Source organism: Haliotis cracherodii, unplaced genomic scaffold, assembly GCF_022045235.1.
Source record: "Haliotis cracherodii isolate W230 unplaced genomic scaffold, xgHalCrac1.p SCAF_19, whole genome shotgun sequence".
NCBI classification, from domain to species: domain Eukaryota; kingdom Metazoa; phylum Mollusca; class Gastropoda; order Lepetellida; family Haliotidae; genus Haliotis; species Haliotis cracherodii.
In genome coordinates, this window is record NW_027266274.1 from 1,473,574 (window position 1) to 1,493,975 (window position 20,402).

The 20,402-nt window shown below is 41.9% G+C and overlaps 1 protein-coding gene across 1 annotated transcript in view; it reads right to left on the minus strand.

Annotated features, from left to right (window-relative positions):
- LOC139466998 (CCR4-NOT transcription complex subunit 11-like) overlaps nucleotides 1–20,402 on the minus strand; it is a 77,967-nt gene that overhangs the window by 5,405 nt on the left and 52,160 nt on the right. The window contains exons 9-10 of the mRNA XM_071248703.1: nucleotides 8,396–8,475; nucleotides 7,792–7,861 (exon numbers count right to left, since the gene is read on the minus strand). Of these exons, the coding sequence (XP_071104804.1) occupies nucleotides 7,792–7,861; nucleotides 8,396–8,475 (150 nt within the window). The remainder of the gene's footprint in view (nucleotides 1–7,791; nucleotides 7,862–8,395; nucleotides 8,476–20,402) is intronic.

Consider the following 20,402-nt stretch of genomic DNA (forward strand, 5'->3'; position numbering starts at 1 on the left):
CTTTTAGATTAAGTAGAGCTAACAAACTGATTTGTCTGATTTCAATTAAATCTGGCTGAGGAGCGAAATACTTTGTATGTGTCAAATCTGTTCCAGAACATAGTTCAATGATGTTTGGCTTGTCGGACAGAATTGCTGAGGATCATTTACTAGTATTTGTCCGTTGACCCTATACGTTACAACAATTTTATTGTGTTGAAAACGTGTATTTAATATTGATCAGTAAATTTCATTCAATAAACATTTTTTCTGCGAAAAAATATATTGGAAAGTGAATTTTGGACAATTGGCAATCTATGCTACATTATGACGATAACCCGAACGAGCATGGGAACTAATTTTTTATTTAATTTGTCGATACGAAAACCTATGCTTAACTTTTGCTGTCAAAATTTCAGTAAATTGTTATATTTAATGGAATACATCTACATGCCGTTAATCACCTGTTTTTAAAGAATGCAATTGTTCAACAGACAGTTTGTTAATCACTTTGTATCAAATATTTGTCTTTCAAGAGGATATAGATAACATAGGTATTGAATTTAAAACAAAACAAATTACAATTACTTTTGCAAGAAAAATATTAAATATTGTATACAAATATTTGATCACATATATTTCCTTGTTAAATCAATAAATACTACACTGTAAAGTTCAAATTCAATTATTAAAACCACCCGTTCCACACGATTTTAGATGTAAAAACTTATGCGAAACCTTTATGGGTTTTTTTTACATACGTAGATTGATATAATTTTATAAAATGCTATATAAAATAAAGACTAAAGCATTGACACAAATGCGATCCAGAAAATAGAAAACAGCGGAACTCTGCGCTTTATGAAAACTGTAACATTGAGCAAGGTGTCCCGGGCGAATTCAAAGGGAAACCACTCTCTAGAGTTTGTACTAAGATTAGCTCCCCCTGAGTTATCAATAATGTCACGGTCATTACTGTAGCCTGCCAACACCTTCCGTTTTTATCCTTCCCAAATTATCAAAAAGGTATGTTGTTTCACACTTCTTCTGCATGGACTCGTATAGAAATATATTGCAAGCTATCGACTCCACAGTTATGTGGATCGCTGTCGCAATTAAGAATATTTTTTACGTGAAATCCTTGATGCGTTCTTTGTGTTTTCGAAGTGTCAATTTGAATCACTCAGTTTTACCAAATGAAATGTCAATGTGTGAATGTAAAGCAGACTAATTGTTTGGCAAAATATCTATGAAAAAGTATGCCGCCATCTTGGATGAAGATAAAATAAACTTACGACAGGTATGGGGCTATCTTAGATTTACGACAATCTTGAGATATCTTAGGGCTACGATAGTTTCGAAAATAGGCTACGATAGCCTACGATTTCCTTACGATAACTTTACGATAATTTTAGGGCCACGATCGTTTCGAAAATCTGGATAGTGTAATTGATATCTTTTCCCAAGCAGCCAGCACAGCAGCCACTCTGACAAGAGATTCAAACATGTCCTGAATGCCATTGATTTTTACAGTAAACATGATGATTAGATTCACCAGATGACTTTCCAAGCTGCACCCAGACCTGACACGGACACAAGGATTACCAGCATGATAACACCTTACATTCCTTAGGGGGGAAATTAACATGAAGTATTATCATTGCTTCCACGCTACGTTTTTTCCTTATTTGACACATTATCTCTAATAGTGGTAGTGTTCAAATCTTTGTCAGTAAGTTTGGTTTCATTAAGATTATAGTTTATTGGAGCAGGATGCATCCAATTGTGGCAAAATAATACACACACAGAGGAGCATAAATAGTTGCAAGATAAAAGCAACTGAAAAATGATGACAGAACAAAATATCTGGGTTGCACATTTCATAACAGCACAATAAATCCTACAATACCAAGAAATATTCCAGAAAGTAATACAAGAGGCCCATAGGCTCTGTATCGCTCACCTGGGTATTTACAATCATGACAAAAGATACATTTACATTGTACATGTATATAATACTGCAAATATTTCGTAATTTTGACTCTGTCAGCATTTAAAAGGGGTGCATAACAAATATGACGTCATGAACGTGTACTTCTCTAGATACAAATGTAGCATAAAGATCTGAACCACTTCCATGTTATGATAAAGGATCTCAGTGGATCTCAAATCGTATTGGCATAAATGTATTATTCTCTTCATAACAAACAAATGTATATGTATCAAGTGTGGCAATGCTGCATTAAATCGAACAATAGTTATCCTTGTTAATAATTTAAGAATACTACCTCTAGTATACTTCTGCCATAAATCCTGTATTTTGGCTTCAGTCACACTATCTAAAATTTTCAGATTTTCAACAGACATCCTCTTCACTGTAATTACACACAACTAGTTGTTGCCAAGTAGCATTGTAACCACCCAAGCTAATGACGTAAGTAATGGCGGCAACCTCACTTTTTTCATACCTCTAACTACTAGAGGTAGATGAATTGGGGAGGTGGGAGGGAGTACTTCGGATGTATTAGAGGTAGTATTCTTATTAACAATGATAACTATAGTTCGATAATTCTTAGGAAACTTCTACCTCTATTAGATCTCTGCCAGAATATACCAGGGGGACCCGCCGAAATCTGCCTCTAGCAACTCCCTGTTTAATTGACAGTTATCCTCCTCTGGAAACCATTGTTACTGATTCGTATCCTAACTCGAGATAATTTCTTCTGAAACTCAAGGTGCTTCTAATCCATCCTACACCTAATAGACAGCATAATCAAGGTTGTACTCACCCTCTGATGTTGTTGGTGTTGGATCTTTGCCCGCCTCCCCACCTTTTTCTTTAGATAGCAGGGGGAAAACTATAGGTGGATGATACTTTGTGCCTCGACAATAGAACCATGGGAATATATCCCCTCTAGGTCTGGTTGGACACCATGCAAGTAAAAACGGTTGAAGGTGTTTTATGAGGCCCACCTACAGCTACTTGTTATCTTGAGACTGATGTCCATGAAGCCAGACTTGTGGCGAGGGCTCTGATTTCATCAGCTGAGCAGAACCGAGACATGGCATGGAATTCTGAGCTTGTGTATAACTTGCTGCAACAGTAGCCTTAAGTCAGCCCGCTATCGTAGCCTCGGTGATGTCCTTCTTGGAATGAGTCTTGAGGGATATAAACAGTCTCCTTTGATAGCGTCTATGAGTGTCTTTAGTCGAAAGATAGAATTTGAGAGCTCTGATGGGAAATAAAATCTGTCTGGGTGATACACTGTTGGTCCCAAGGCAGGGATGGTATAGTGTCTATGACCCGACGGCCCCTTTGAGGTATATTAATTCTTAGCTACAAAATCTGAGAGCGATCTTAGAGCGATTGAGGTCCAATGTTGATCATGAGTGAGACTAGAATAGTCCAAGGCATGGAGTTCTGAAACTCTAGCTGCTGTTGCCATGGCTAGGAGGCAGGAGGCTTTCCTCGATTTTTGGAGTAAGGTAGCCTTAGCCATGGGCTCATGAGGTTCCGTTAAAAGTTCCGATAGCACAACAGATAGATTCCATATAGGGAAGATACTAGGTGTGCGAACATCTTCTAGTAGAAAGGATCTTATTAGTCTGTTTAGAATGGGATGGTTTCCAGTTGATAAATCCGTCATGTAGAGGTACAGTGAGAAGAGCCAACATGTAACCTTCTATCGTCCCATGTCGGAACTTATTTTCCTGACATAGATGTAGTAGAAAATCTGCTACCATAGGGATTGATACAGCATTACTTATAATCCCTTGTTGTCTTCTCCACTGGGCGAACTTGTCCCATCTGTTGTCATATAAAAGGGAGGATGAAGGTCTCCATGATCTTGCCACAGCTTCTGAAACATGATCAGAGTATCCTGATATCTGCATTTTGCGTGATAACTTCCAGGTGTTTAGATGTAGACTGGGCAGGATGTCGTGGAAGTTGTTGGACTTGGGCTGTCGTAACAGATCTCAATGGAGAAGCGAGGTGCTTCCATTAGTAGACTTAACAATCTAGGAAACCCCATTCTGCTGGTCTAGATTTGTGCTATCTAGATTATCATTGTTCAGTTTCCTGGGAATATGTCTAGCTTCCATCCAACAACTAGTGGAGTCAGCTCGTCCACTCCAATCGATTCTCCGCTAATGTCAGGACATGACAAAACATGAAAACTGTGTTGTCAGCGAACCAATGCAAAATCCCTGGTAGACATATAGGCGCACCCATTCTGTATCGAGGAGCGATCGTGGGAAGAATGCAATAATGTATCGCATAGGACAAGTTGAATGTAAAAAATTACTTGGTCTGAAAGATTGTACCATATGAATCGTTTCTATCTCTTGGGATTCGCATAAGCCTTCCTGTTGTTATATCGGGGGACGATTGTGAATGGTGTCTCATTCACTATGCGTGCAGGCATCGGATGTCCACTGTAGTTGTGAATCAGCTACATTATATACAGCGACAGGCGCCTGGTCAAGTGGTTGTACTGTTACACACAAGCAATCATGTAAGTCAGTCTGTACAAATATACAGCACGGATCCCACTAGGTCAGTTGACCTGATTACAGTCAAAGATGTTTACAGTCTTGAGACATAACATGTAATTCTTCCTGCACAGTAAACTGTAATCCTGCATGCTGAGTCGACTAGTTTCAAGCTCTATACGAGGCAGACCAGTGGTGTGTCTTCTGAGTCGGTGTAGGGGCAAGTTGATCCCCATGAAAAAAGTTACGACCTGTACGGTGTTGTGAACAATGGCCCAGTTGAGGGTCTTTAGGTCTTGAGGGACCAAAGTTCTTCTTAGGAAGGGGGGAGTAGAAATTTGCCGTTGAATGTCTTTAGAGCAGAAATTGGTTGTGACATTATCAACCTCTTGGTTTACCTGGAAACAGCTCTTGAATGTATCTGTGCTAGTATATTTGTTGATGCTAAACGCTTAATAGCTGTGAAGACATCCAGACTTGGGAATAATCGGGTCTGGACCAGACAATCCGTGATTGATATCACGAGCATCAGACTTGGGTGGAGAGTAAGCCTTCCTGGATACTGACTATGGTGTCTAGCAGGCTGTGGATGAGTCCGACTTGATCTGTCCTAAAAGTCATAGGAGTCAAGCTGGATATGCATTCAAATGATGTCTGTAATGGTGGAATGATGTGTCTGATTCCAGTGACAAACCAGTTGATATCAGCGCCAATGTCGATTGAATATCTGGATACCAAGGAAAGATCCTTAATCCATGAAGCAGGTAATGTGACATTAGTACTAGGGTTGCATACTAGCTTCATAAAGTCTTCATCCAAACTTTGATAATCTTGAAGTGGAGCATCATGTGTTCTATACAATTTCCACTTCAATGGAGGAAAGGGTAGTCGTTCATCATGTCTGAGCTTGAGTAGTCTTTCTGACATCTGGTCTACTACCTTGCCTGCATAACTAGCCCATGGCAATGTCTGGTGGATGTGTTGAAAAGATGTAGGAGAATGAGATCCCCCATATTCCGGCATCTTAGGAGGCGAATTTCTGTCATAGGAGGTTGGAATACAGGCATAAGGTGATATAACTCCTTGATGAGTTCCACAAAGTATATCCCTCCTGATAATGCCGCTAGGGTGATTCATCAGTCCGATTAATCTCTTCATAAAACTCTGCTTCTGCCTCTGAGTGACCGTTGGTAGCCTCCGGGGTGTGGATATTCATAATATTCCGTACACTCCACGTGTTCTCCATGCAGTTCATCATCCCCTAGTGTCCTGGGTGCCGGTATGCAAAACAATCTTAGCTGTAAAGTGATCATAACTCCCATACGGTGGAGTCAGTGCGGTAACCGTACAGTGTCTTAGCTAGGGAGCATGGCCTTGCGGTATCCTGAACATTTAGCTGACAGTGTATCACGGTAGGGAAAAGCTTGCCAGCTTATACCCAGCTGGTATGACAGCTGATCGGATGGTTGGTAAATATCATCTTGGTAGGCAGACCAGTCGGCTGAATGGTCGGCTAACGATCTTGTGTGGTCCATGCAGCTGGCTTGGGAACCGCCGGTTGATGGAGATCATATAGTAAGCCTAACGGCTGGATGGTTGACATGGAGTCCATGCTGTACCCTACGGTGTCCTAACAGTTGGCTGGCTTGCCGTTGGTCGGTCGGCTGGCTTGCCATGGACGGCTGGACCATGAGTCCGTGCAGCGACTGTACAGTGTCTTAACGGTTGGCTGTCTGGACAGGCGGGTTGCCGTGGACGGCTGGTCCATTGATACTGTGCGGTGCCCGTACGATATTGTCTCGCGAGGATGAGGATGCCGCCATTGCATACGTCATAGCTAGGGTGGTTACAACGCTTTAGTTAGTGTGACAGAAGCCAAATTACAGGATTTACAGCAGAGATGTAATAGAGGTAGAAGTTTCGTAAGAATTGTTTGTTTTTATTGAAGAAACTAACTGGCAACTGACTAAAGATTTTCAGCCAATATGCCACCACATTAGTTTTAACAATGACAGCTAAATTTTGTAAATTTCAATCATTTGGATTCATATAACAGTTGACACCATTGAAGTTGATCCGTTGATTAATGCTATTGAAATAGTTCAGCATATGACAATGACATATAGCAATGATATTTGTCAATTTTGACCAATTCAATATTTCTTCCCACCAAAACAGAATATTTAATGGATTGTGGTAGTTGGGCTAAAAATAGATCGTAATTTATCGGGTAGTATGGCGGCAAGTTTAAGTTACATGTACGGTACGGGTTGTAAATTATAGGGCTTTGTAGTGCTTCAGCAGGGCTGGTGGAAGTCGTTATCTTGTAGTCAGTTAATCTATTTATTACTCACGTTTGGCAGTAAAATTCCATTGGAATTCCCTGTGACGGTTGCGAGGTCCGCATGTCTTCCTGCCGTAGCGTGTTTCCGGTTCTATAGGTGGCGCCGAGCACGCTATGTTAGGAATTATCATTTGACCAATGAGAAGCTTAGAAGATTGTATGACCCGTGACCTATGAATATGGTTAGCTCCGTGGGTATAAAAGCCTGATACGACCGAGATTAGTTGTCTGAAGTTTCGGGTATCCCGACAAGTAAGTCCACAACACCCACTACGGGGGAACATCCCTCTAGGCAATAAGGTTTTCCTTACGACTAGTTTTAGGTGTAGGTTTAGTTTATGTGATAGTCGGGTGGGGGAGAAGTAGTTGTAGGAAAAACATGTAGAAATAAGGATTTAGATAGATTGGAGAGTAAGAAATAAGTTAAAAGGTAGGTTTTGTAAGGTATTTATTTAGTATAGTTATTGGGGTCAGTGGTGTGGGGGAGAAGTAGGTGTAGGAGAAAATGGGCAGTAAATTAGGCAATTAACAATAAAGACATTTAGGCTAATAGTAAAAGTTTAACTGTGTGTGAGTGCTTTCTTTTTGTGTATTTTTCTGATTTACTGTTAATTTGTGCATTTTTTTTAAGTTTAATAAATCATTTAATTTATGATTTTGTCTTAGTTTTGTTTTAGCAAAGTTGAGAACCTGACCAACCATAGAACCTCGAGAGAGTACACTGTTCATGACTGATCACAGGAGAACACAACGCAAAGTCCGAAATTATATGAACAGGGTTCGAACTTAGTACTCTCCGATTACAATCCTGTCACTGGGCAGTCTGCCAGAGGGCGCCTATTACAGGATTATAAGAATGTGTTCCATTCATTCATCCTCAAATCCATCAGTCAGTCCTGCCTCAATTGCGATGAGTCTGCCAAGAAATAAGGAAACTTAGCGGCTACCACACCACTGGAAGGTAAGAAGCTCACCGTGGTCAGTCTGTTGACAACCTCCATAGAGTGAAGCGACATCTCCATGTTCACAAGCACTGAAAAATACCTGCCAACAGAAATTTCGAGTCCAATGAAAAGCAGGATGTGCAAATGTTTTATATATGATCTTAAAACCTTGTAGAAGAGATTATTCAACACTAGAGAGTTGTCACATGTCCTACAGGGATGTAAGATAACATAATGATATATTTGTTGAAACATATTTGTGAATTTATGAACGCTTATATTTAACATACATCATAAAATTACTTCAAGCAGTAGCTAAATCAAAATATATTTTCAAGGAGTTACAGTTCAGACAATACAATCTGCATACATCATAATGTGTTTCCAAATATTTCTGAACGGAAAGAGAAACTATTGTATTGATTTAAAGTTCACTGATCTATTCCATGTATTGTTGAAATAACTTTAAATAACCAATCAAATTCAACATGTGCTTGAGATAGTGGAGGTGTTTGGTTCTTCAAGAATATCCAGCATGTCTTTCCACATCGTCCACCAAGTTTGCTGTTTGGACACTACTGGAAGGTCAAGGTACTCTACCTCTCCACAGAACAAGCAGTGTGTGAGAACTTACTCTGTTATTTGGTTGGAAGGCATCAACTTCAGCAGAGCTTCAATGGCAACAAGGGGATTGTTTTCAACGAGATCCGGCAGCTGAAACACCAATTCTCACGGTGTTATTTAGATTAATAAGTTTAAAAGAAATAGTTAAACGTGCTGTGCAGCTTACCTGGCAAGATTCCACAGATGTTTGGGCATACATAGTGTATCACCAACTGAAGTCATTCCACCCATCCCTATGTATATTAGAAAGTTGAACATACTGTTTTTATATCATCAAAAACTGGATCAATCATTGGAACAATGATAAAAGTACTTTTCATCATATTACAAAGTTTCAGCTTTCTTGTCTATCTTATGATTATTTCTCCAAACACAGTTATTACAGCAGGATATATCCGAAGAACATGTAGTACATGTTTTTTCCAAACCATTTCAAACTGAAATATGAACAGATTTCCCTGAGTGACAGTAGAAAGACCAACTGCTGAGATAATATTTGCAAGATTTCAGGTTCATGAATCGTGAGGTCAGAGCCAGTTCTTCCAACAGAACAGAATCAATCAACATTTTATCAGAACGAAGGTCCTAATCAGAGAACTGACAGACAGTGGATACTATACCCAAACTTTGTCAAACTTGAGTTCAGTGCTTTTCTATTTGAATAAAACCTATATCAGCACAGTTGATAACAGATTACTGAAGGTTTGGGCACAATGGGGCCTTTCCAACCTCTATTCAGTTTTTTTTTAATTCTGTTGCTTTTTTCTTCCCTTTGTATGGGGTGCCCGCAGAGTTTACCTGCAGTAAAACTAAACAACGGGGACATGCGGAGGGCAAAGGTATTAATAGGCTAGAAAATCTGTATACATGAACAAACTACAGTCAAACACCGTTGTGTTGAACTTTGATGTGTCGAAAATACGGTTGTCTCAGAGTGTATTCCATCTTTATTCATCATTTTTCGGCTGTGTCTGTCCTTGGATAACTTCTTTGAGTGGCATTTAGAAGTTGGTGTAATGAAGTAAGACGAGTTCTATGGATGAACAACTAATTGTAATAAAGAAGTTGTTCATCCATAGAACTCGTCTTACTTTATCCTTGGATAACTCAAAGTATTAATGTCGGTCCCTTTTACTTCGATACAAACGTGTTTGAATGTAACACTATGTTATACTAGAGTACAAACTGAAATGAGATTGCATTATATGCAGTGGCTGAGAATTGAACAAAAGTGATATTTTCAACATGGCTGCTGTCTGAAATCAGTTCAAAGTTTGGCGAGCACTTTCCAAGAAACATCATTGGTATGATCATCCACATAAAGTTTCAACTTCAAGTAACAACAGCCAAGTGATTTTAGAAGTCCCACTATCTATTTATCTTATGGAGAACCAAATAAATAGGAGCAGCAAGTATTGAAGCCTTCACCCTTTATCACCTAATTCCCATTCAATCAAATTAAAATCTTTAAGAAAAAACAACATTACCAGCTAAGAAAGAAGTTTCACTGAAGTGTGAGGCAGGACCCAGCAGATGGGACCATGTGACATGGATGTGATCACGTCACGTAACCTCCACATTACTGATTGCTATGGACGCCTAGATCTTGGCATCTCAAGAGATTGGGGAGAGATAAGTCTGCGATGGGTGGGCCCTTAGACATAGTAATGCAGGATAAGTATACAAAATTTAAATATATTTAGATTTTAGTAAATTGTTTTAACTTATCCTGCATTACTCGTCATGCATCTATATAGGACGGTATGGCAGAGGGCATACCTTCAGATGTAGTCCTGATTGACATCAATGGCAAGGCTGGCTCTGGACAGGGTTGGCTCTAATACGTTGCGTAGAGCCATCGTAGAGGCAACCACCCTGATCTTATGAAGATTGTTAGCTTTCGTGGATCAATGTCGGCTATCTAATAGGCCTGAAGGATGATATCCACAACCATAATCATATAGTGATGCAGCTGACATTTGTTTCTGGAGGTCTCGGAGATGGGAATAAATACGCATCTCCGAGCACCACATAAAGTCTTGGAATGACGGATATAAACTTGTAATGCATGCACAGGGCATAATAAGAGTTCATTTTCATCTTCAGCTCCAACAATCAATGATAACGGTGGGATGGAGAAAGATCAGTCAGGTTGTCATAGTAAGTGATTCTTGGCAATAAAATCCCAGCACAGCCCAAGGTGAACAGCTCCGTGAATACCACACTCAAAGCGTACACGGGTAATGTCCAGAGCATGAAGCTCACTAACCCTTAACGCCATGGCCAGTGCCAATAAGAATATTGTTTTCTTTGTGAGATTATCAAACGATGTAGTGTGGAGAGGCTGGAATGGGGGAGCACGCACACACCAAAGTGCAAAATTCAAATCCCTTGGAGGAGGGCAAAAAAGGCCTTCTGACCTTTAAGGCGGATGCAGCATAATAGCACCTGTAGTTCCAGGATCTTGGCCAGGATCTTCCGATCTTCTGGAAGTGCCAATACCAAATTGAGAGCTACCAAATAGGTAATAATGGTGCTGCCCTTCAAGTGTGGCTTGGTATGCAAATAAAGGAGGTATTCAGGTAGGTTGGTCACTTCCTGCAAGACTCTCAACGGCCACAAAGGCTGCATCACTTTCGGAAGAAGTCCTGGTGGCAGAAAAGCATACAGTCCTTTTCAAGGGATGCTGAATGCGTCACCACCCAAGCCTGCAGGTCCGGGATCTGGGAGACGTAAGTTGAAATCTGGTAGTTCTGGCAAGTGGCGAAGAGGTAATGTTGGAATGACCTAGGCGCTGACATACGAGATGAAACACCTTGGCCTGGAGCTTCCATTCCATGGGTGCTACCCTGTCTGGCATATATATAGAGCCAGAATCTGCCAGAACGTTCCAACATCTGGAAATGTGGTGGACCAGAATGTGTAGGTCCAGCCGATCTACCAGATGGAAGAACCAAAGCACCAGGCACCAAACCACTGTGATGTTGTCGGTGGAGATGGGGAGTTGAGTGTACCGAAGGAACTCCAGCCAGTGTGATAAGGCCAATATGAGTGCCTCCAACTCAAGGTTTTTGACGTGCCAAGTGCGTTGTATGCGGGACCACAGCTCTGTAGAGAGGCGTCTACAAACAGGTGGGACGTCAGGCAAACTCTGTTAAGGAGACACCTCCTAAGATGTTCGACTCTACCATATCAATATTTGTTCACACTAGTATTTCTGTCATGTGCGTGCACATGGATGTCAACATCATGAAGATTTTCATACAAAGTACAAAACCATGCATTTCATGAACACAAATCCATTTGGAAAGTGGTCAGATGTAACAAATGTTATATTTAGGATAACACTTTCTAAGTAAAGTACAGATTTTAGTACTTTTGGGGTTAATTCCCATCTGGGATTCGAACCCACACTGCCAGATTGAGGTACGTAATCACAAGCACATAAAAGTCAGTGATCTAACCCACTCAGCCACCGAGTCTTCCACAGTTTAGATCGCTGACTTTGACCCCCAAAGTACTAGAATCTGTACTTTACTAAGAAAGTGTTATCCCAAAAATGACATTTGTGACATGCTTTCATGTCGCTATCTTCGCGGATCATTCTCTCTTGTAACTACCTCGACATGAACAAATTTTGGTTTTGACACTCAAAGCAACAATGTCGCTCTCAGCTACATTTTTCTCTCCATCCATGACAAGCATCTGTCATGTGTATGCCTCAATGATCTTTGTGGTCAGTTGGTTTCAACAACGTAATAGACACAGTCTGATTCTCAGCATCATCACAAGATTCCTTTCGACAATAATTAGTTAAGATTTGTTTTCCTGAACACTATCATAAAAACGTGTTGTACATGGTATTTTTGGATTGCACTTATCTATATATAAATTTTACAAAAAGAGAAGGCATGACATATAGAAACCACTGCAGATTTCTTCTGAGCTGAGGTTAATGACAAGACCTCCTCGGATGTTGCCCCAGACTTAAACAAAGTATCAGCTGACCATGGCTATCTCACAATTAGCTTGGTGAACACCGAATCCCAAGCTGAAGTAGACAGAAGTCCCTGATGCCGCAAGAGCTTGATGCAAGTGTACCCTGATGTGCTTGATCTGAGCAACTTTCCAGTTTCCAGGCTGCAGCTGTCATACATGGTGAAACTTGGCTATTCCAAGTCCTTGGACCAGCTTATGCAATGATGCCAGTCAGAGAGGGGGACGAGGACTCTATGTGTCATTGGCCATCAACTTTAAATCTGCACCTCTAACGTATGCAACTCGGATGAGTCCATCTGCCGTTGATTGCCCACAGGAGGGGGAAGACACAGCATAGGCAACAGGGTCACATTGCATAGAAAGCCAGTTTCAAGTAGTGAGGCCACAGGTAGTGGAGAGAGGCCCCTATTAACTGACAGTGCTGACTGGAGGTGCTACGGTGATCTGTCATTCACTAAATGACATCAAAGTCCACCAGACAAGAGTCCTCTTCCTCATAGTCTGGGTCAAGAGACTGGAAAAAGATGAGAGTCGAACGACCAGTGGAATGTAATACCTGATGACGTGTTAAATACCCAACCAGAGATGGACTCAATGATAAGTATCATACTTACAGATATAGTAGACATAATGGATGCAGCTGATGATCGTGTTGCTAATAGCAGTAGTTGCAGTAGTTGGGCTATCTCCATGATAATGATTGGAAGACCCGAAGAACACAGCAGTAGGTCGATGAGCTGAGCACCTACCCTGTGCATCTTGCTGAGGCGCAGAGCACCTGTCTGATGCATCTGAATGTGGCGCAGAGTACCTGTCTGATGCATCTGAATGTGGCGCAGAGCACCTGTCTGATGCATCTGAATGTGGCGCAGAGCACCTGTCTGATGCATCTTGCTGAGGCGCAGAGCACCTGTCTGATGCATCTGAATGTGGTGCAGAGTACCTCTCCGGTGTGTCATTTCTTGGCGCAGAGTGCCTGTCCAGTGAGTGCGCCCCTCTGGTATCAAAGGATGTGGCACGGAGTGCCCCTCGTGTATCAAAGGATGTGGCATCTAGTGCCCCTCTTGTACGACAGGATGTGGCACCAATGCGCCTCTTGTATGACATGATGTGGCATCGAGCGCTCCTCTGGTATGAAAAGATGTGGCACCGAGCACCCCTCTGGTATCAAAGGATGTGGCACCAAGTGCCCCTCTTGTACGGCAGGATGTGGCACCAATGCGCTTCTTGTATGACATGATGTGGCATCGAACGCTCCTCTGGTATGAAAAGATGTTGCACCAAGCGCCCCTCTGGTATCAAAGGATGTGGCACCAAGTGCCCCTCTTGTATGACAGGATGTGGCACCAAGTGCCCCTCTTGTATGACAGGATGTGGCAGCGAGCGCTTCTCTGGTATGAAAGGATGTGGCACCGAGCGTGCCTCTTGTATGACAGGATGTGGCACTGAGTGCCCCTCTTGTATCAAAGGAGGTGGCACTAAGCGCCCCTCTCGTATGACATGATGTGGCACCAACGCGCCTCTTGTATGACATGATGTGGCATCGAGCACTTCTCTGGTATGAAAGAATGTGGCATCGAGCACCCCTCTTGTAACAAAGGATGTGGCATCAAGTGCCCCTCTTGTAATAAAGGATGTTGCATCAAGTGCCCCTCTTGTCTCAAAGGAGGTGGCACTAAGCGCTCCTCTGGTATCAAAGGATGTGGCACCAAGTGCCCCTCTTGTACGGCAGGATGTGGCACCAATGCGCTTCTTGTATGACATGATGTGGCATCGAACGCTCCTCTGGTATGAAAAGATGTTGCACCAAGCGCCCCTCTGGTATCAAAGGATGTGGCACCAAGTGCCCCTCTTGTATGACAGGATGTGGCACCAAGTGCCCCTCTTGTATGACAGGATGTGGCAGCGAGCGCTTCTCTGGTATGAAAGGATGTGGCACCGAGCGTGCCTCTTGTATGACAGGATGTGGCACTGAGTGCCCCTCTTGTATCAAAGGAGGTGGCACTAAGCGCCCCTCTCGTATGACATGATGTGGCACCAACGCGCCTCTTGTATGACATGATGTGGCATCGAGCACTTCTCTGGTATGAAAGAATGTGGCATCGAGCACCCCTCTTGTAACAAAGGATGTGGCATCAAGTGCCCCTCTTGTAATAAAGGATGTTGCATCAAGTGCCCCTCTTATCTCTCAAAGGAGGTGGCACTAAGCGCTCCTCTGGTATCAAAGGATGTGGCACCAACGCGCCTCTTGTATGACATGATGTGGCATTGAGCACTTCTCTGGTATGAAAGGATGTGGCATTGAGCGCCCATCTTGTAACAAAGGATGTGGCGTCAAGTGCCCCTCTTGTATCAAAGGATGTGGCACTGAGCGCCCATCTTGTATGACATGATGTGGCACCGAGCAATTCTCTGGTATGAAAGGATGTGTCACGGAGTGCCCATCTTGTATGACAGGATGTGGCACAGAACGCACCCCTTGTATGACATGATGTGGCACAGAGCGCTCCTCTGGTATCAAAGGATATGGCACCGAGTCACCCCTCTTGTATGACATGATGTGGCATCAAGCACTTCACTGGTATGAAAAGATGTGGCACCGAGCGCTTCTCTGGTATGAAAGGATGTGGCACGGAGTGCCCATCTTGTATGACAGGATGTGGCACAGAACACACCCCTTGTATGACATGATGTTGCCCAGAGGGCTTCTCTGGTATGAAAGGATGTGGCACTGAGTGCTTCTCGGGTATGAAAGGATGTGGCACTGAGCACTTCTCTGGTATGACAGGATGTGGCACAGAGCGCACCCCTTGTATGACAGGATGTGGCATCAAGTGCCCATCTTGTATGACAGGATGTGGCACAGAGCGCACCTCTTGTATGACATGATGTGGCATGGAGTGCCCATCTTGTATGACAGGATGTGGCACAGAGCGCACCCCTTGTATGACATGATGTGGCACAGAGCGCTCCTCTGGTATCAAAGGATGTGGCACCGAGTGACCCCTCTTGTATGACATGATGTGGCATCAAGCTCTTCTCTGGTATGAAAAGATGTGGCACCGAGCGCTTCTCTGGTATGAAAGGATGTGGCACGGAGTGCCCATCTTGTATGACAGGATGTGGCACAGAACGCACCCCTTGTATGACATGATGTGGCCCGGAGAGCTTTTCTGGTATGAAATGATGTGGCACTGAGCGCTTCTCGGGTATGAAAGGATGTGGCACCGAGCGCTTCTCTGGTATGACAGGATGTGGCACAGAGCGCACCCCTTGTATGACAGGATGTGGCACCAAGTGCCCCTCTGGTATGACAGGATGTGGCACAGAGCGCACCCCTTGTATGACGGGATTTGGCACCGAGCACCCCTCTTGTATCAAAGGATGTGGCATCAAGTGCCCATCTTGTATGACAGGATGTGGCACAGAGCGCACCTCTTGTATGACATGATGTGGCACCAAGTGCCCCTCTTGTATGACAGGATGTGGCACAGAGCGCACCCCTTGTATGACATGATGTGGCACCAAGCGCTTCTCTGGTATCAAAGGATGTGGCACTGAGCGCTTGTCTGGTATGAAAGGATGTGGCACTGAACGCCCCTCTTGTATGACATGGTGTGGCACCGAGCGCTTCTCTGGTATCAAAGGATGTGGCATGGAGCGCCCCCTTTGGTATGACAGGATGTGGCACCAAGTACCCCTCTTGTATGACATGATGTGGCACAGAGCGCCCCTCTTGTATGACAGGATGTGGCATTAAGTGCCCCTCTTGTATGACAGGATGTGGCATCGACACAAGACCAAGGAGCGTCCATTCCAATTTGGAATGAACGTTGGATTGCTTTGGAAAGATCGCTCATTCCAACATTTCCAAAGCTTGGAAGGATCGATCTTTACAGAAAATCCAAAATTGGATTGGCAACATTTCCAAACATATTTCCAACGCAGGAAATGTTGTGAATGACTTGGAATGGTTTGGAATGGTTTGGAATTGTTTGGAAGTATGTTTAGAAGTAACAAGTTAAAATATGTTTTATTAGTAATTTTAACAATAAAAGGACTATGAATTATCTATTGAGTTTAAACTATACATAATAGATAATAAACTTATCTCAAACATTCACTACTTGTCTGTCTAGCGAGGGGCTTTTACAGTCCCATTCTCCCTAAGGTGAGAGAGAGACCCGCACTTGACTCGACAAGACAATAATAGGTCCCAAGATTAAGTATTCGGCTGGATGGCAGCTGCCATTTAATTATAAAACAGACAGTCGTCTAGACGGCTCATATGAAAGTGCGCCAACATGTGCCTAAGATCATAAAATGGACAATCTTTGGTAACATCTAATTTATTGTTGTCTCACGCCAGAGCTTTGAATAATTCTGTTCATTGAACAATTGGAATTCAGGAAGTTATCAATAATTGTTTTACTTAACATAAGATAAGATAAGTTCTTTACAACATAATATTATCATGTCAGGACGTACTACAGTCAAAATCATATATTTGAAAATCAATTTAATGACAGACAGTGATTTCCAAGTACCGATTATCAAATCAATGAGGTATCAGTTTCACCACATTCGCATAGACCGCCTATACTTTAATATATATTTTTCATAACTATTCTCCAGTTAAAGTCCTATCCTCTTATCAAATAATCTGTGAGAGTGATCATCATTAACGAAACTCATTCTCGTCAAAGAATACAGAACAAATGAAGAATCAGATGCATACATGTATTGCCATGCTTCATTCATCACAAAGCAGATTTACATACATTTGTGAATAGCACTTAAACTGTGATAATGAATTTTACCATTGTCCATATTAACATAATAATATATACATATATACAAAACAGGACATGCATTTAATAAATATTTACCAGGACAATCAAATCAAGCCAAAAACACGAACAATACATATATATGGTTAGCGACTGACATTATACAGCGAGGGGATGGGGGGGGAATTCGTCTGCTCTAACTGCCTTCACAAAAACATTCCAGCCCTTAATTACCGAGGCAGCTGTGACGTAGTAGCATTACATTCGCTGCGTTTGCAGCATATAAGATGTGTAATTTGTGGAGTAACTAAAGTAATTGTACGGCTGAAATCTTACTTGCATGGTTGTTTTAATAGAAAACTTAAGTTTTAAAAACACAAGTGTTCTTATATAATGTTTTTAGGTTTGGTTTATAAATACTAGAGAGGGTTTTTTATACAAATAAAACTGATCAAAAATACGGCTGAACAATAGAGACATCAAAATAGTAGTTGTGAATACATGTAGTGACAAATTTTAATTACATCACTGTGTCAATAATTATTGACTGATTCCGTCAAACAACTGTCAAACGATTTATTGCCATGTACGTACATGTACACAGGAAGTCAGCGCTGTCCAAGGTAAATAAACATTGTGGTTTTATGACGGGAGATCAGACGAACCGTGAACCAGGGGCATGCGACGTAATTACACCTAAAGGTGGTAGAACCAGGGTATTGTCTCTTGAACTGGCTAATTGACCGTACACATAATTGGTAACTATATTGGTTTTGACACCCGTGTTTCATGCGCATCCCGGCTCATAAGCAGAATACAATCAAATGAGGCCCTGTGGTCAGCGGAGCGTGAACAACATGGATGCCGCCTTTCGGCCGTACCGAACAGTCAAGCTGCGATCTCGGAACTGCTCGCCCGATTGAATCCAATTGCAAGGGGAGACAAGATTACTTCCCTTACCCAAACATGATCGTTGCTCAGTAATGTTCAAATCTATCTTCAGTAAATCATGAAATTAATGCGAGCATGACATTTATGCGAAACATGCGATTTGTCAGTCGGTCTGATTATTTTAATATGTTTCATTTCATCATGATAAAAAAGTTAGTCACTTATAAGGTTACCACGTTGAAAATGGAAACGATCGTTTACAAAAACAACAAAATGTATTCTCTCATCACTCAGCCTAACAGTGATATAACTGCAAATATAACAATAAAGTGCGCTAAAGTATGACACATGGTGGGTGGATGACCAGGGGCACTTTGAGTTGACAGGTGTCATCAACTGGTCAAGTAACATCACGGTTTGTATTTTCACGTTGAATGGACAGTCTAGACTGGCGCCAGCTTATCATGACGGCATCTTCAGTACAGAACAGAACTTTATTTCTCCCAGGTTTAGGCTTACGTGGATAACGGTGAATTTTGTTTTAGTGATAGCACATTTTAAATTCAATCTAATATACTTTCCTTGATTGATAATATGATTGCGGTCGTAGATCCGGATGTATCTAAATATGCTCAGTAAATACACGGGATTTATTGTTATACTATTAGGATCAATAGATACAATTGAGTATTTATACCCTTGATCATAAAGTTAATCACTACTTTTATTTTGACATGTTCGATTTGTATGATTTGGGTTATGATTAAATTGACAAAATAAGAAATCATTCCGTGTATATGTGTATTACATATTGTACCCCAATACGTAATGAAATTGTGTACAAATAAAGACACTAGGTTAATTACTGTAATTGATTATTTGATAAACATATTCACCTTTAGTAGCGTAATATGTCACAGAGGTAAAGCTAATTCATAACAACTAATTGTCCCATTTATTTGGCTTCTATCTTTTATATGAAACAAATGTTGCTGCTTAAGTCGTTAAGCATAGTTTATAAGGGCAAACATTATTTGGTTTCTACATATTTCAACCATTGTTACCTCACAATCTATATTTTAAAATTTAGCATTTCTGTCATTGTATTTTTGTATTGCTACATAATACGTAATTTATTGATCTGGTGCATCATGTCCGGATGTTTTAATCATTTGCACATGCGTAGTATTTCTCTGTCAGTATTGGCATCCGTGCATGCTCAGTAATCTCTATTGTCAGGATGTCTATATTCCACGCATGCGCATCAGTTTGTTTTGCGCGCCATTGTTAGCAGCTTTTTTCTCACGACGTAGCAAAGTTTGCCAGTTTCTTCAAGTCATTCGGCGTGATATTTACCTGCAAGGTTCACAAGTCGTTGTGACCAGGTCCGCTATCAATTGTAGCACGCAATCACTTCACGATGGCGCCTCGTAAGGCCAAAAGAAGTAACTTACGCAAACAGCCTGAAAGCCAAGACAATGGCGCCCAGCCTCAACTGGCTCAAGTCGACGACGATGCAGTCCTCGTAGTACCCACAGGGCCCGCATCCGCTACGCAAGCGATAATCCCGATATCATAGACCCTAATCCACAAAACTGGTATGTCTCGCAACTCAGGAAGCGCATTTCTGAAGAATTTGGACTTAACAACCTGCCTACCTCTATGACAAAAGCCCAATTGTTGCATTTATATACCAGGAACAGTGCCACATTGCCAACAAATCGTATTCAGCGACTTCCGAGAAGAGTACCTTCGGCTACCTTGACGTCAACAAGCAGTGAGGATACTAATGCTGATACGACAAATACGTTACAACTCGGGCCACGGACTGAAACTATCCGTCCATGTAACACTGAAGACACGTCCTCCAATGACAATCAGCAAATGAATTTGGCTGATTTGACCAAAAATGTTCAAGCTTTACAATCTACAGTGGCTATGCTTACACAGTCCATCTTGCCGAACAACATTGCCACTGTGACCAATCAGGATGAACAAGACAATATTCCTGTCATCTCTACTATGTCTACGATATATCGACAGCCCTCAGCAGTGAATTCAGGCAGCCATCGACAGTTGTACACTGCTCTCCAAGGCAACTTAGATGGGACGATACGTCCAAGTCGTGACAGGGACACAGTACAAAGAATTGACACCATCTCACCAGTCCTACGTCAACAAATCATAGATGGTAAGGATGTCAATTTAGCCTTGTTATTAATGCCTGATGAGATTCAGACTGGCCCACAGACTATCCACATAGCCTGGAAATGAAATTCAGCTTAAACCTCAGACTGACAAACGTCTCCATCAGGCCATGTCAATCAATGATTTTAT